At 45.5% G+C, this 17,044-nt stretch overlaps 1 protein-coding gene across 1 annotated transcript; it reads left to right on the top strand.

Moving 5' to 3' along the window:
- Positions 1-2,643: 2,643 nt before the first annotated feature.
- ENC1 (ectodermal-neural cortex 1) lies at positions 2,644-16,607 on the top strand. The gene is made up of 3 exons (XM_017890607.1): positions 2,644-3,742; positions 7,511-9,325; positions 14,025-16,607. Exon 2 carries the CDS (start codon positions 7,524-7,526, stop codon positions 9,291-9,293), a length of 1,770 nt encoding a protein of 589 aa, XP_017746096.1. The 5' UTR covers positions 2,644-3,742; positions 7,511-7,523; the 3' UTR covers positions 9,294-9,325; positions 14,025-16,607.
- The last annotated feature ends 437 nt before the right edge of the window (positions 16,608-17,044 follow it).

Below are 17,044 nucleotides of genomic sequence, written 5' to 3'. Positions count from 1 at the left end.
CTGTGCTATCTTCCTTGCACAGATTCAGAAAGTGTTCTCACAAAACAAAGAGGGCACTTTTGGAATACCAGCAGGGAACATGTCTGAATTTGGGTGGGGCTTCAGGAGACCACAGGAGGCAGGATGGCAGCTGCTTAGCCTACTGTTTGTTCTAATCCCCTGAGCTGTCCTGTCCCTGGTACCATGATCGCACCGTGTTAATTAAATCATTCTCATTAATTCAGCCCAAGTGTAAATTAGGAAGGAATGAAGATAAATTAGGTTTGAAGGCAGCTAATACATTTAACCCCATGCTGCTTATTTTGAGGCCTAACAAAATAACATTGTTAAGGGAGATAACAAGCCCAAAGCCTTGGGCACAGCTTCTTAATAGCATTAAAAAATGAGACTTTGGTTTGATGTCACAAGACAGAGGCAAAGACCTGCTCCCAGGAGCCTACAGGACTGGCCTAATATCTTGTGTGAAGTGTTGGCTATTGTGTAATGTGGATACAGCGCAAGCAGCATTTCCTGACTTGTTTGTGACTCAGACATCTGCTATGTCTATGGCCGTCCAGTTTTGATGACAGCCCTGTTTAGAAGTTTCTTCCTGTACAGAATGAAGACTTGCTCAGCTTTTCTTTGTGTGAGTGGGGTGATAAGAGTTACCTTTAGGATTGGCTGAGAGATGCTGTGGGATTACACAGTTTGAGTTGCTATGATCATAAATTTGTTAACTTGCAAATCATTTTCAGCTGAGATAAACATTAAAAACTGCCCAACTGCCCGAAAACTAGTCATACATTGGCTCAAGCAAACCAGAGTACAGTTTGTAGGAGGTCATCAGTAGCACACATGATTTCCAAACTTGCAAGTTTAGTTCTTGTGACTTTCAGCAGGAAAATGTTTTCCAGATTTTAGAACTTACATAAGCTAACGTCTTTTCTCTTATGTTGCTTGTCTACCTGAGGCAGATGAAGCGAATGTATATGGTCACTCAATGCATTTCAAGATTTTCCAGTCTACAGCTTTTTTTCTTGCTTTTATTGAAGCATAGAAAGTGACAACATTAGGTAGAAAAGATACAGGAAAGTGGCACCAGTGGATGGTGATGCAATGGCCAGAGGATTTCTTTCCTTTCTCAGCCCTGCCTGCTTGGCAAAGTTCTCCGCAAAGAGATCTGAACTTTGCTGTTCCCTTGGTTAAGGACATCCCGCAGTTTCCAGGCGGTAAAGATACACATCTGTCCCTAGTTCGGTCGCTTCCAGTGGCAAAATCTCCAACCAGCTGAGCTATGTACAGAGTCCATTTCTAGGCAAGGGCATCTAGGTGCCGTTTTAGGTGATTTGACTCACAAAGGAGGCAGACAGAGCAGGTCTAGGAGGTGTCTAAAAGGTAGAGGCAGGAGGATAGCTTGAGCCCAGGAGTTCGAGACCTGCCTGGGTAATACAGCGAGACCCCGTTCTCCCAAAAAAGGAAAAAAAAAAAGACAAAAAAAAAAAAATAAATAAAAGGTGCGTTGGTGGCTGCCTTGATGAGCTCCCACACACCTTGCCACAGGCTACAGAAACATGTTTTAAAAAGACATATGTGCAATAGTTACACATTTCCACCTCCCATCTTTTCAGCACCTATCTCTGGAGTCTACAGAGTTTCCATCTGTCTGGTCTTCGCCTCAGAACCTGGGTGCTGCTTGCCCGGCCTCTGTAACCTCGCAGCCCCCTGACTCTCCATGCGCGGCTCTTGTCGTGAATTGATCCGGGCTGTGTCTGTGAAGCAGCCTCAAGCCGAGACGGACTCTGCATTAAAAATATATATATTGAAAGTTTCGTGGTGAGGCTGCCGAGTTAATGCTAACACAGGACTTCAGAGGGCACTGTCTTTCTTTGTTTGCAAGGAGCGAAATTTCTCGGCACAAATACCAGGAGGGAACAAGGGTAAAGGAAAGTGAAATTAGAGTGAAGAACTGACAGTCTTGGTTTCAGCAGTCTGGACTCTGGAAGCGCCACGGTGGGTCCTCCTTAGCCAGTTTAAACCGCTCCTGCACCTAGTGTTTTAAAGCAAGCTGGGAGGCGAAGAGCGGGCGCTCGGGGACCCGGGGACCCGGGGACCCGGGGACGGAATTAACTCTGTCTTGGGGCCCTCACTCTCGAGCTGCAGAGCTGGGACATTGTTGCTAAGTGACTACGAGCCAGGCAACTCACATCTCCCTGGGCCTCGGTTTCCCACCTGTAAAACAAGGGGGCTGGACCGGTCATCTCTCCCGTTCATTTATAGACTTAATTCCAAACACCGAATAAAAAACAGACATTTTAGCTCCCAGTGGAAAGACAAGTCTCTAGTTGCAAAGATAAATGGGATTCGTAAAAGTGATCACCACGCGAGATTATTTTTCGAATCGCCTTCCTTTCTCCTGGCACGCGGGGCTATTAAACGTGTGTGTGAGCTGGGCCATTTCTTTACTGAACTCCAAACTAACACCACCGAGCGATAAAAAACAGGAGAGGGTGATGGAGGCTTTATCGCTAGGAGAGGAGGCGGCGTGGCTGCTGCTTTGAGGAGTTCACTTTGAATCAAGCGGCCGCGGCGATTGGCTGAAAAGCACGTGGTGCGCGCCCCGCAGGACTGCACCCCGGCTGCGGCTGCAGTCGCCTGGCTTAGGGCAGAGTCCAGCCGGGGGTGCCGTACCCGCTGGGGAATGAGGAGGGAGGACACATGGGAAATGCCTGGGGCTGGAGTCTCTTTGGCTCTCTGCCAGCAAGAAACTTAAAAGTCCTGGCTTGCTCAACCCAAGTGTCCCCAAAGCTTTCAGACTTTTGCCCTTCCATTGCCACTATCTCTTCCCACTCTGGGCGTCTTACCCAAGGAGCTATCTATGCGTGCCCAGCTCGCCCCTTTCTGCCCTTTTTAGAGCATCTCGCGGGGTCTGGCGTCACAGAGCGCACAACCCCGGGCTGCGCTCCCCTGAGGTGCGTCCCTCAGATCCGGGACTGTCCATTAACCAGGCTGGCTCAAAGAGGCGCAGACACACTCGAACCCGGGAAAACTTATTTTATTCTCGGTTACCGGGGTTGCAGCTGCCAGTGGCTGAGACAGCGCGTTCGCTTTGTCTCTCTGCAGTCCCCGCAGCCCCCCTCTCCCGCTTCCTCTCCCGATTAACTCCCCCGACACGCTCTTCCCCAGCTCCTCTCCTCCTCCCACTCCTTCTCCTCCTCTTCCTCCTCCTACACCACCGGCCGCGCTAATACGCTTCCTCCCTCCCCCGGTGTCGGTCTCTTTGCATACGCGCCCCCTCCCCTCCCCGCCGCGCCACTTATAGCGGGGCGCACCGCGGCGGGGCGCAGACTGCTCTGGCAGCCGGAGAGGAGGCGGTGTGGCCGTGGCGCTGCGGAGACCGGGTCCAGACGCCTGGCGGCCGCCGGCGCACAAGGCGCTTTCTAGCTCCCTCCCCCGAGCGCACAGCCCGCCTCCTTCCGCAGCGCCTGCAGTGGCAGGCTTGCTCTCCCCTCCGGTGACGCGCTCGGGTAGACGCTCTGCTGGTCCTGGACGCCGGGTCCGCGGCGTGGGGACAAGAAGCAGAGGCGAACGCCAGCGGTAGCCAGTCCGCGAGCCATCGTTCGGGGCGCAGTCCTCTCCCCGGCTGGCGCTCCTTTCTCCGGGGCATTCGCCACCGCTTCCCGGGGCTGAGACGACCAGTTCGTCGCCTCCTTGCCCGTGACCGACGCTAGAACTCAGTTGTGCGTTGCGGCCAGTCGCCACTGCTGTAAGTTTTCCCCACTGCCCCGGACCTGTTGCAGGCGCTCCGGGCTTCAGGGGCTGCTTCGGCTGCAGGGGTGTGTTCGCGAGGGGTGAACGTGCTCCGGGCAGCCGGCAGCTTCCACTTGAGGCCAAGGGGAGCTCTTCTAGGTGCGGAGACCACGGTGCCCGCCGCTGCCCTCCCACAGCAGGCAGGAGCCGGGCATCGCCAGAGAGGTCGACTGGCGGGGCAATGTCCGGGGCGAGCCGCTGGGGAAGCGAGGAGCAGAGCTAAGGATACAGTCAGCCTCTCTCCTCCGCGGAAAGCAGCGCTTTCCTGGGGGTGAATGTCGCGCTGCGTCGCTCCCCGCAGCCTCCAGGGCGGAGCGCGCGGAATCGTTGGCCCACGTTGCATCCTTCCCGGCTCACAGGAAAGTTGGGGCCACGCACAGACACCCTGAGTGCGGGCATGTTCACGGCGGCGGAAATGTCTATAGAGAATGAATGAAAACTGCTTTCTGAAAAACGAGTTTCTTGATCTGTCGTGTTAACATTATTAGTTACAAAGGATAGGAATTGGTGGGCGGGAAGATGAAACACTGAATTTATCCACATGCAGTTTGGTGTCACACAGGCATGGCTAGCTTGTTAAATAGCGTTGCAAGTGTTAATAAAAAGACTCTGGCAAGAAGCTACTTTTGTTAACGAGATCTTTATAATGTTCTATTGTTACCGGTAATATAAATGCTCAGAAAAAAATCTGCCTAGTTTCTCTTTTGATTGGATTGAGATCAGGTTCAAAACCTGGAGAAGCGTGCGGGACGCTAAGCATTGGAGGCAGAGAGCCTGAATTAGGAGCATGAAGTGAACTGAAGTTACTGTAACTGAAGCCCTTTTGATGTTCACGGTAATAGCAGCCCTTTTCTCTGTCTTCTTTGTAGAGGCAGGTTAAGTATAAGTGTGCATTTTCTTGGCCACTTAGTTGGTATGCAAATGTGATTTCACTGGGGGCTTAAAAGTGCTGGAAAGATGATTCATTTTATTTTGAAGGTGTGTTCAGTGACTTGTATACATAGTTTCTGCTGATATTTTGAGGTTTGCACACTTTTAAACCAGAAAGCAAGTATTTCCCCTTGGGTTTCCAAGTTTACTTTTTATTTTAATCAAACATTGTTGCAAGAATGTTGATTGTGATTTTGGCTGTGACGTGCTTTTCCATCTGGATGGTATCCAAGATGACAGGCTAGGCTCTTCCTTCTGGCTTGTTGGGCCAGCCTGGAACATACAGGAGCATAAACACAGGATGCGGAGAGATGTAGATCCTATATCCTAAGGTCTTCTAAACAAATTGTTTTCTTAGGTGTAGGTCTGGTTGTGAATGTTGTTTTGCACCATCCTGAATCTAATGTTCAGGGAAACATGTTCTGGGCCCAGCATGATTCCAGCTCAATGTGTAAGCATTTTGGTGCCTGTGCACCTAGTTTCAGGGAACCTCATTCTTCTTTCAGTCAGGGCAGCATTTGCTCTTAGCCTGAGAGGCAGTAGCTTCATAGGAATATGTAGACAGTCTATCCAGGTTTAGACTTAAAGTCTTCCTTCAAATACTTCAGACTGCATGTACTAATTAAAATAACAACTGCAGTGGTGGAGCATTGAGAATGCTAATGGATGTTTTAACCCTTTGGAAACCTGATGCATTCCCCTAGGTTCACATGGTCATTTTCCAGAACACTGGGCATTGGTTAGAATGGAGTAGACAGTAGACACTTAGCTTGAGGTGGGAGTGAGGCTGGCTCCTCACCATTTTTTATATCCCAAGTCACTGTGGAGATGACTGGGTGCTTTGTAAAGTTTTCCTAACACTGGAGCTCTAGGACTTTGTTGCTTCCTTTCTTCCACTAAGCCATGTTTACTCATCATAAAAAATTACATTCCAAAAAGGAAAGAAAACTAGTTGCATCACCTAATGGCATGAGGTATATGTGTCCTGCCCCTGCCTTTGTGGTTTTCTGTGCAGTCTCACAGTGGGGCTCACATCTGGTTGGGGAGGTGCAGGTTAGTATTTTAGCCCATGAATCTGTGGCAAATCATTCATTTGCATTTATTAATAATTCTTAGAATGTAAATTTAAAAATATCTGAATGGTTAAAGGAAACAGAGTTTCAGCTGCGCTTTCAGGACTGGCTGTTCTGTGTCTGGAACAGATACTGTAACCAGCCACACAGTTTACCCCCTGGGGATAAACAACGGGATAAACAGCTTCCTTAGGAATCCTTGGACAGGCAGGTTCTTGAGGACTCCATTCCTTTGAAGTAACAGAGGGGTGGTATAAAAGAAAAGGATGAAGGCATGTGATTCAGTTTTTGAAGATGGATGACAAGCATTTCCTATGTCTCTACCCTACTGTTTTCTTACTGAAGAAAGCCAAAAGATAGCATTAGATTCTACTATAATTTCAATTTAGATACTGAGGAAAGCACTGTAGTTCTGGGGTGGCCCTAAATTAACAACAGCTGGCAAAATACACACACACACACACACACACACACACACACAAGTATTTTTTGATTTAAATAAAGCAGTGTTTGCATTTTGAACTCCCTCTATGCCGATGCCAGCATTTGCAGGTATATAGGAACAGTCCTGGTGATGCACTATTTAATCAAAAGACAGGGGTGGATCTTTTGTTCTTGCAACTGGTTTTCCAAGAATTGATATAAAGCGGGAAGAACAGAAAACAGCAGTCATGAGTATGCTACTAAAATATTCTTTTATGTGCCAAATCCTCACATTGGAAGCTGTCCAGAGCAAGACAGGTAGTTGGTGATTATGGCCAGAATTTATTCCGTGCTTTGACTAAAGGCTTGCTGATCAATATATGGTTATTCAAATTGGGGTGCTTTTAGGACTCCTCAGTGGTAGAGCTGTGTGGTTAGAAATTAATCTTTAAGTTGGGATGCCAAGGTGGGAGGAGCAGGAGTTTGAGACCCTGTCTCTACAAAAAATACAAAAAATTATCTGTTTGGTGGTGCACACTTTTAGTGCCAGCTGCTCAGAAGGCCAAGGCAGGATGATCACTTGAGTCCAGGAGTTCGAGGCTGCAGTGAACTGTGATTGCACCACTGTGCTCAAGCCTGGGTGACAGAGCGAGACTTGGTCTCAAAAATATGTATAAAATGAAATACATTATCTGTAACATTTAAATAAAGGTCTGATCATTGCAGAAGTTGGCCTTACATTTCCCATTTACTGTATGTGCCGGGAGATTGGGTCTTACCAAAGGAATTCTTAATGGAATTAATTATTAGGTGTTTGTTTTACACGTGGCTTTATGTTGCATGAGGCATGAAAGCCAGTGCCCATCCTGGCATTATGAGAGCAGGAGACGTGGCATTTTAAGTGGCCCGCAGTGAATCAGCTGGACTACGACAGGGAGCTGTGAGAATGAGACCTCACTCCTCTTGGCTTTTGCTGACTTATATTCTAAAAGACTTCAATGGCCTGAAAGTTGGCAATCAGGTTTTCCAGGATGAACCTGCTTTTTATGCAGTGATTTTTTTTTTTTTTTTTAATGGCACAGAGTTCAAATAGCTCAACAGTATTACAGTGAATATCTTTCCTTCTGGGTAGTTGTCTCTGGCTTTGTCCTGGAATGGCCGTACACTATTCTAGAATAGTAGGTGGCATAGTCAACTACAAAGTGTTCTGTTTTTTGTCCCAAACCATTGTTGCTTTCGTTCTGCTGTTCTGAACATCAGGAACATCATTTTCAATTTATTATTATTATTATTTTTAGGAGTGGAAACAAAATGTCAGTCAGCGTGCATGAGAACCGCAAGTCCAGGGCCAGCAGTGGCTCCATTAACATCTATCTGTTTCACAAGTCCTCGTACGCTGACAGCGTCCTTACTCACCTGAATCTTTTACGCCAGCAGCGTCTCTTCACTGACGTCCTTCTCCATGCCGGAAATAGGACCTTCCCTTGCCACCGGGCAGTGCTGGCTGCGTGCAGTCGCTACTTTGAGGCCATGTTCAGTGGTGGCCTGAAAGAGAGCCAGGACAGTGAGGTCAACTTCGACAATTCCATCCACCCAGAAGTCTTGGAGCTGCTGCTTGACTATGCGTACTCCTCCCGGGTCATCATCAATGAAGAAAATGCAGAATCGCTCCTGGAAGCTGGTGACATGCTGGAGTTTCAAGACATCCGGGATGCATGTGCAGAGTTCCTGGAAAAGAACCTGCATCCCACCAACTGCCTGGGCATGCTGCTGCTGTCTGACGCGCACCAGTGCACCAAGCTGTACGAACTGTCTTGGAGAATGTGTCTCAGCAACTTCCAAACCATCAGGAAGAATGAAGATTTCCTCCAGCTGCCCCAGGACATGGTAGTGCAACTCTTGTCCAGTGAAGAGCTGGAGACAGAAGATGAAAGGCTTGTGTACGAGTCTGCAATTAACTGGATCAGCTATGACCTGAAGAAGCGCTATTGCTACCTCCCAGAACTGTTGCAGACAGTAAGGCTGGCACTTCTGCCAGCCATCTATCTCATGGAGAATGTGGCCATGGAGGAACTCATCACCAAGCAGAGAAAGAGTAAGGAAATTGTGGAAGAGGCCATCAGGTGCAAACTGAAAATCCTGCAGAATGACGGTGTGGTAACCAGCCTCTGTGCCCGACCTCGGAAAACTGGCCATGCCCTCTTCCTTCTGGGAGGACAGACTTTCATGTGTGACAAGTTGTATCTGGTAGACCAGAAGGCCAAAGAAATCATTCCCAAGGCTGACATTCCCAGCCCAAGAAAAGAGTTTAGTGCATGTGCGATTGGCTGCAAAGTATACATTACTGGGGGGCGGGGGTCTGAAAATGGGGTCTCGAAAGATGTCTGGGTTTATGATACCCTGCACGAGGAGTGGTCCAAAGCTGCCCCCATGCTGGTGGCCAGGTTTGGCCATGGCTCTGCTGAACTGAAGCACTGCCTATATGTGGTTGGGGGGCACACGGCCGCAACTGGCTGCCTCCCGGCCTCCCCCTCAGTCTCTCTAAAGCAGGTAGAACATTATGACCCCACAACCAACAAATGGACCATGGTGGCCCCACTCCGAGAAGGCGTTAGCAACGCCGCAGTAGTGAGTGCCAAACTCAAGTTGTTTGCTTTTGGAGGTACCAGTGTCAGTCATGACAAGCTCCCCAAAGTTCAGTGTTACGATCAGTGTGAAAACAGGTGGACTGTACCGGCCACCTGTCCCCAGCCCTGGCGTTACACAGCAGCAGCTGTGCTGGGGAACCAGATTTTTATTATGGGGGGTGATACAGAATTCTCTGCCTGCTCTGCTTATAAATTCAACAGTGAGACTTACCAGTGGACCAAGGTGGGAGATGTGACAGCAAAGCGCATGAGCTGCCATGCTGTGGCCTCCGGAAACAAACTCTACGTGGTTGGAGGATACTTTGGCATTCAGCGATGCAAGACTTTGGACTGCTACGATCCAACATTAGATGTGTGGAACAGCATCACCACCGTCCCGTACTCGCTGATTCCTACTGCGTTTGTCAGCACCTGGAAACATCTGCCTTCTTAAATGCAGTACATTCTAAAGAGAGTGAGCACGAGGTAAGAAGTTTAGCTATAGATGTAAGTCTGCATATAATGAGGCTATTGTGTAAGTTCAGTACATGGGGTGAGATCTGATCCACAGAGACTGTACTGCAGAGGTACTACCAAAGCTGTAAAAATAAGAGAGCTGGTGCCCCTAGAACCTACCAACTTGTGTTGACCACAGCCTCAGCCCCCCATGGCATTAGCCAGTGGTTCTCAGCTTTTACTGAGCCTCAGAATCTCCTGAAGAGCTTTTTATTTATTTTATTATTATTATTTTTTGAGATGGAGTCTCGCTTTGTCACCCAGGCTGGAGTGCAGTGGCATGATTTTGGCTCACTGCAAGCTCTGCCTCCCGGGTTCACGCCATTCTCCTGCCTCAGCCTCCTGAGTAGCTGGGATACAGGTGCCCATCACCATGCCCAGATAATTTTTTGTATTTTTAGTAGAGACGGGGTTTCACCATGTTAGCCAGGATGGTCTCGATCTCCTGACTTCATGATCTGCCCACCCCGGCCTCCCAAAGTGCTGGGATTACAGGCGTTAGCCACCGCGCCCGACCCTGAAGAGCTTTTTAAAAACTGCCCATCCCAGAGACTTAGTTTCATTTGGTCTGGGGTGGGGTCCAAGCATCAGTATTTTTAGAAAGTTTCCGGATGATTCCAATGAACAACCAGGTTGAGAACCCCTGACCTCTGTTGAGAATGCCAGCTAATGTTGATTGAGCCTTCACTGTGTGCTTGCAGCGGTGCCACGTGGTTTCCCAAGATCGTCTCATTCTATCCTCACAACAACTCTGTGGGGAATTATTACTAGCTTCGTTTTATAGATGAAAAAACTTCATGCATTAAGGAGGCTAAGCTGCCGAGTGAGCAGAGCTTAGTAAGTGGTGGAGCTGGTCAGGAAGTCAATGCAGGGGTCTGGCTCCAGGCATCAGCGCTGGAGCATCGTGTTGCACTGCCACTGAATAAACTTGAGCTGCACATCCATGACACCAATGTCATCCCAGGTGATACTTCATTTCTATTCAAATTTTGCTTCCTCAAACCCTTTGTGGAATGAATAGGGTTTAAAAAATGTATTGCCCAAATTCATTCCTAGTTTATTCTCTCCAAAATCGTTAGCTTATTTTAAATGTTTTCCTTAAAAAGTAGCACCCGTTAGGGCATTTATTACCTTTAAAGATAAATCTATATCTGTCTTTGTAAAAGGCTGCATGTACGTAGCAGAAATTTGTGCAGATAACACTGAGCCACCTAAACTTCCCAAACTATGGCCTTTCAGACTTAATCAGTCAGGCTGCCCCTATTGTCAAGGCTATTGTCAAAGCTGTGTTTCTGCGTCATATATCTGAGTACATAATAGTTGTCTGTGTATTTAAGAGTATATAATACTCTTGGCTCAGATAATTAATAGGCCTACACAGTTCAGAGTTCGCAAAGCTCATGGCTGCTTTGCTGCTAAGCATTCTTAGGATTGGCCCCAGGAATTGCTTAGGCGTGTGTAAGTATAACCCAGCGCACACAGAATGTGTTGATTTGTTTTGGTGATTCATGGGCTTATTACTAATAATAAGAGAAGAAAGTAACTGCTTTGGAGGAACTACAATGAAAACAAACTCATCTACTTGGGAACTTTTGGCTCTGTTTTCCCTTGTACATTTCACACCTTTGAAGGGGACTTCAAAGGGAGAAAAGGAGCTCTAGACCTAGTGGCAAGCTAAGCACAGAGGGGTTTCATCTCATTGTCTTTTTTTTCCCCATCCCTTACAACTCATTTAGAAACATCATTAAACTTGGCCTTACTGTCACATTTCAGCTTGCTATTTGTTTTTTTTGTTTGTTTGTTTTTGAGACAGAGTCTTATTCTATTGCCCAGACTGGGGTGCAATGGCGAGATCTCAGCTTGCTGCAACCTCCACCTCCTGGGTTCTAGCGATTCTCCTGCCTCAGCCTTCCAAGTGGCTGGGATTGCAGCACCCACCACCACACCTGGCTTTTTTGTATTTTTAGTAGAGATGGGGTTTCACCGTGTTGGTAAAGCTGGTCTTCAACTCCTGACCTCAAGTGATCCACCCACCTCAGCCTCCCAAAGTGCTGGGATTACAGGCGTAAGCCACCGCGCACAGCCTTCAGCTTGCTATTTTTTTCACTTCTTCAGTTATCGCTTCCACCCTTCATACAGTTATCAGAGTTCTGAGTTATGTCATGCTTTCCTGGAATGAAACTCCTTCAAAACAGCAGGAACAGTCAGACACCTCCTCTGGGGAGCAACGGGGCTAATAACGTCCCACACCAAACTGGTTTTTTGTAGCCTTGCTGGCATCTCAGTCATCATGAATAAACAAATGCTCTGAAAGTGGTTATTTCATTTGAGATATGAATGCATGACTCACCTCTAAAGCAGGTTTAAAGAACCTCCTAGGCAAAAGCATCAATTAACAGCACACTTAGTTGGGTGTTAGTCCAGAACTGACTATATTTGCACAGAAGAGCCATAAAAGTTGCTACCAGGGTGGTGGTACATAATGACAATGGGCAGGCTGGCTGGCATCCTTGGAACAAGATAAGGAAATTGAGGCAGAAAGAGGAGAGAAGCCACATGTGTATTCTGGCCCTGGTTTTAAGTTCTAGACCTTTCTGAGTTTTAGATTGCTTCTCTGTCAAATGAGTGGTTTGATCTATAATTCCCCTGTGATCTGTCCTAACTCAGACTTGGGTCAATTGATAGGGGAATTAGAAGAGGTGAAAATACCTAGCCCAGTGATTGGCATGTAGTAAGTGTTCAATATTCAGTTTAGACCCTAACTTACTGTGAGATAATGGCAGTAGAATTAGCTTTGTGTGTGGTAGGAAAATGAGATTTCTTTGGCTTTTATCTGCTTGTTATCTTTAGACTTCATTTTTGGTTCCTCCTTTTTCAGCCCAGAGTGAACATGTTGGCAAACACTTGACTTCACCCTACCCTGGGTGTTTGAACTGAATCATACCCTTCCGATCCCTGGGAAACAGAGCAAGTAAAGTGTTAATTTATACGTGAAATAACATCCTCTTCATCCTTGGTGCTACCAGTGAGAGAGTCAAACACATAAAAACTAAATTTGACAGGGCCAAGTTTGCTGCTTTTAAAGGGCAGCATAAGCGCCTGATCAAAGCCACTCTTTGAATTTCCGACAGGGAGAATGTTGGCTAAAATTTCTAAAGTTTACTACACAAGATAGTGCTAAAACATTTAAGAGGGGGTTGGAGTGCCCTAAAGTGCTGGGTAGGTAGGTCTCAGTCCCAAACTGCAAATTCCTCTGCCCTCCAAATGTAGGTGTTAACTGAGTTAATACAGTGTTTAACAGAAAGTTTCCCTAGGTCTTAAAGCTCATCCACCAAGGAGGTTTTATCTGCCTCCTGCTGCTCTGTCAGTGGGTGGGAAGGGCAGAGAGGAAATTACTTTGATTATCCTCTGTTTTCATGGTGCCCGTGTGGCCTCAACCTAACTTAGGCTTTGGTTTGCTTTGTTTCTTCTCTAGATTTTTTTTTTTTTTTTTTTTTTTTTGGTGTGTGTCCTTTTTTATTTTCCTGTTTGAATATGCAATTTTGGGGGGTGGTGTGTATTCCTTTTTTCCTGTTTGAATATGCCATGTCTTGAAATTTTATATTATTACAAGATACATTCTTCTGGCCTAATGTTGACATATAGGTTACAAGGAAGTGGAGGTGGGGCAATGACACCATAGTCTAAGGAATGCCTTGAAAGCTTGAATCACTGTTAGGAAACAGCCAAAAGAAACAACTCATGAAATGAATCAGGCTTCTGAACACACAAAAGCAAAGTGGGAAGAATTCGATGCAAGTCATGAGTGGCTCTTCCAGAATTCCCTTTGTCTGTACTTAGAGTTACAGCAATAAGGATACAAAAGCCCTCTGCAGAATTTCCCCAGATGAAATGAGAAATAAATAAATGGGAAGGGTGAGCAGTGTGAGGAAACGCAAGCTCTATGAAATGTGCAGGCTTTGTGGTTATGGCACTTTGAACTGGTATTTACACTTGATGTAGGTAGATTCTGTAGCACTGGTATGCCGTAACTGCTGGCATCTAAGTGTGGACTAAGGAACTTTGAGAATAAACTCCAACCTTGGGCTGTTGAGGCCTGATACATTGTCATGTGAAAGGAAGCGAGACTGATTTCTGCCATAATAGATAGCAGAGATGCGTTTAAATACGAGGATTAGTATGTCTGCCTCCGAGATGGTAAAGTTAATTTGGAATCTTTCATGGTACATGGGCCAAGGAGGGTTTGCAGAGGAATCTCCCTTCTTTTCACCCTTTAGTGATCACTTTACAGTGGCTCTGTTTAACCACAGAAAGAAATTTTATGAATGTTGGAAGCAGAAGATGGCAACTCATAATAGATCTAGACATACAGGTTTGGATTTGAACGTATATATACACTTAGGAAAGAAGTGAAGGTCCTTCTTTAGACACCACTGTTTTTGTCAGGCCAGCCATCTGCATGGATGCGTACATGCACACTTGTGCATTTAAGGCAAGCACTTTAAATATCTTTGCACGGTTCCTACTGAACATGTAAGACCTTTGGAAGCAATATTGTCCAGCTCCATACCTAATTTAATTTTAAAATTTTGTGGCTAAAAGAAAATCTTAACTATGGCATCATACAAATCCTTCATGCTTTTTTGTTTTTTTTTTTCGTCTGTTTCAGCTCACTCCATCACTCGATGTGATCATACGAGATTTCTACTTTGGAGAGGCCAAGTTTAATGAAGAGAAAAAAAGGAAAAGAAGTTAAAAGAAGTTGCAAGACACGAATAAAATCTGCTGCACCTTGTAAATGCTCTAACTGGACATGAAGGAAGGGGCGGGCGGGGTGGGATTTTGGTGCAAGTAGCACATGGTTTAAATATGAACGAACAAACCTGTGATCTAGTCCTTGTCTTGTAATTGTGGATTAATGTCAATGTTAATCAGCCCCCTCAAAGGGAGAGAAAAGCTGGACCTTTTCCCTTGCTGTACCATATTCAGCATTTGATTTCCATGGGCTCCACCATTTATGTGTAAAATTTGAAATGGTTGTCACCTCTCTGAGGAGAGAGCTTGAAGCCTCCACACCAGCTGCTGCTGGAGAGTCAAAGCCCAACTGTGGGTCCAAGAGGGAAGCTGGCTGGGCTGGCTGAAGAATGAGGACCACTGGACTCTCCGTTAATCTCTAAGGGGTCTGCTCCCCAGGAACGTTTCCGAACAATGGGGACTTTGTTGGTAGCCATTTGGTAGATGTTCTTTTCTATTTATAAGTGACTTTAAACTTTTCCTTGGCTGTTAAGAAGTTTGTTATAGATTTAGCTATTTATTGTTCGATGCCTGCATGCTGAAACAATGCCTACAGCTGTCTTCACATGTATGGACGTGTGTGAATGGTTGTATGTTTTGCACATTTTGTGGCTGTTGAGATGTGCTTTGCTGCACAAACATGAAAACTTTTGAGTTACAATTTGGAGTATAACTGGAGGGTGGGTTGGGGAGGGGTGGATTTTAAAAATGTCAAGACAGGGAAGGATGACAAAATGGAAATTTAAATGACATCCTAGAGGTAGAAAAACCGTGGAGATCACTTTTCTTAGACTCACCAAATTTTAATGGGATTTCATGGGGTTTGGTTGTGCTGATGGGGTAAGGGGAGGCTTCTTTCTGCCCTTCTCCCCACTCCCATCTGATTTACCTAATTCAGTCTCAGCTGCTGAAATTTGGAAAGGACCAAATTGCTTTACAGTTTTTTTCTTTGTGTAATATCTTGAAATCCTGGAAAATTCTATGGGATAGTTCTGTATATAGGACACAGGTAAAGGCATTGTCCAAAGTTTATTTATTTATTTATTACCTTATGAGAATGCTTTGCCACAACCACAGTTAATGGGAAAAACGGAAGTATCACAGATGGAAATTAACTCACCAGATTTCTTGACCCGAACTCCTTCTTTTCTTGCTGTATGATTTAGCAAGTTCTAGAAGGTCTCCAAGACAATAATTACATTGGCACAATGTATACTTCAGTGCTCACCCTTAGGCATATCTCTTTTTAAAAAACTCTTTGGTGCACAAGTAACACATTTGGCCACAAAACACCAAAGAATTGTAAGCAGTGGCCCCTATTGAGAAGTTTTCCGGCAGAGTTGGAAATCAGTTGTGAATACATTCTTTGCTAGTTGGAGTGCTCGTTTACTAAGCATGTGCCGTCGTAGGTATTAGTGCTAGTCTCAAATAGGTGCTTCCCCCGAGGTGCGGGGGAAGACCAAAGTTTGCAACTTGAACTGCTTTCGTCCACGTTTCTCACCTTGCTGTATTTTAGAAAATAGGGGTTAAGACTGATAACAACCTTTTACATTGTGACCGTGTTTGCATTGTCTAATGACAGATAAATCCTTAACATTTCTCTCCACCTTAGTACTTTAGACTAATTGTGCTTGTCCGTCCATGTCATGAATGAGTGGGCTGTAGTTGGGCCAAAATAGATGAGCTGTTGGAAGAAAAGAATCACAGTACTTTCCAGCAGTCAGTCCCTGGTTCCTAGATGTGTTCTAAGCAATGCAAATGTCTAATTGTCCCCCAGTGGGCATAGTCAGTGTCGTTTATATTGTAGCAGTTACAGCTCTGTAGTTTATGATGCAAATCTGCCAAGAGAGATGTATGTGTCACTGCATGGCTTCTGAAAGCAGGATGAATTTTCTGCAGCTGTTTCAAAGTTGGGGTCTGTCCTTGAATCCTCTATTAATTACTGTGTGTGAGCCAGAGGGAGCTGTGGTAAGGGTTGGGCCCCCAGCCTGCAGGGAACTTTCTGGACTCCTGCCCTTTGAATTGATATAGGCATTTGGTCTCACTACTTGACCATTCTCACCCTGTGAAACGTCCCACACTTTGAAGCAAATACAATTCACAGCACAGTACACACAAAAACCTTGGCATAAGACAGAGAAGGTTCTTCTTATTTTGTGGGCTGGTTGCTGTAGAAACACATAACAAAGGGCAGCCCTCCACTTCTGGTATAATTGTGTAGCCGCTTTTCTCTGGGCTTGACACCTGTCTTGAATAAGAGTGATTAGAGCCGCATAATGTCCCTCTCTTGGCTATTGACCATGTGGTTCACGTACAAAACTGTGTAAGTTGAAGGAAAATGTTCATGTTCATGTGTACTTGTTTGCTATGACTACATTTTGAGGTTTTGTAAAACTGTTATTTTTTTTTTCACAATGTGAAACTGAAGGTCAATAAATTATTAGAGATTTTCTCTTCATTATGTGTGTGGGTCTTTATTTGAATAAAACACAATTTGAGGCATTGTAAACTTGTGCCTTTTCTCGTTTGTCCAAAGAAGGATCGTTTCAGATATTCTGAACGTGTTTTATTTCACCATTTAGTGATATTTACAAAGGTAATTTTGCATACTAAGTAAAACTTTTGTTGACCATTAGAGTATCTCTTTAAGTAAAACAAAATCCCTCATTTATGGGTTATTCGCAGCTGGGAATATAACAAGTCACATGCCATGCGATATTAAGACAGAGTACTTTATGTTAGAATGAATTTAGTTTTTTGAAATCCTCATGTGGGTTATATTTTGACAGAAAGCTGTTAGAGAAGGAGCTGGAGTTCAATCCTCTTTTCATCTGCTGACATCTGCTTTAGAAATCATTTAAAGTGGAAATATATGCATATTATTTCTGTACCGCA

The sequence above is a fragment of the Rhinopithecus bieti genome, unplaced genomic scaffold, assembly GCF_001698545.2.
Source record: "Rhinopithecus bieti isolate Rb0 unplaced genomic scaffold, ASM169854v2 scaffold_18354, whole genome shotgun sequence".
NCBI classification, from domain to species: domain Eukaryota; kingdom Metazoa; phylum Chordata; class Mammalia; order Primates; family Cercopithecidae; genus Rhinopithecus; species Rhinopithecus bieti.
This window is presented reverse-complemented; position numbering and strand designations above follow the sequence as displayed.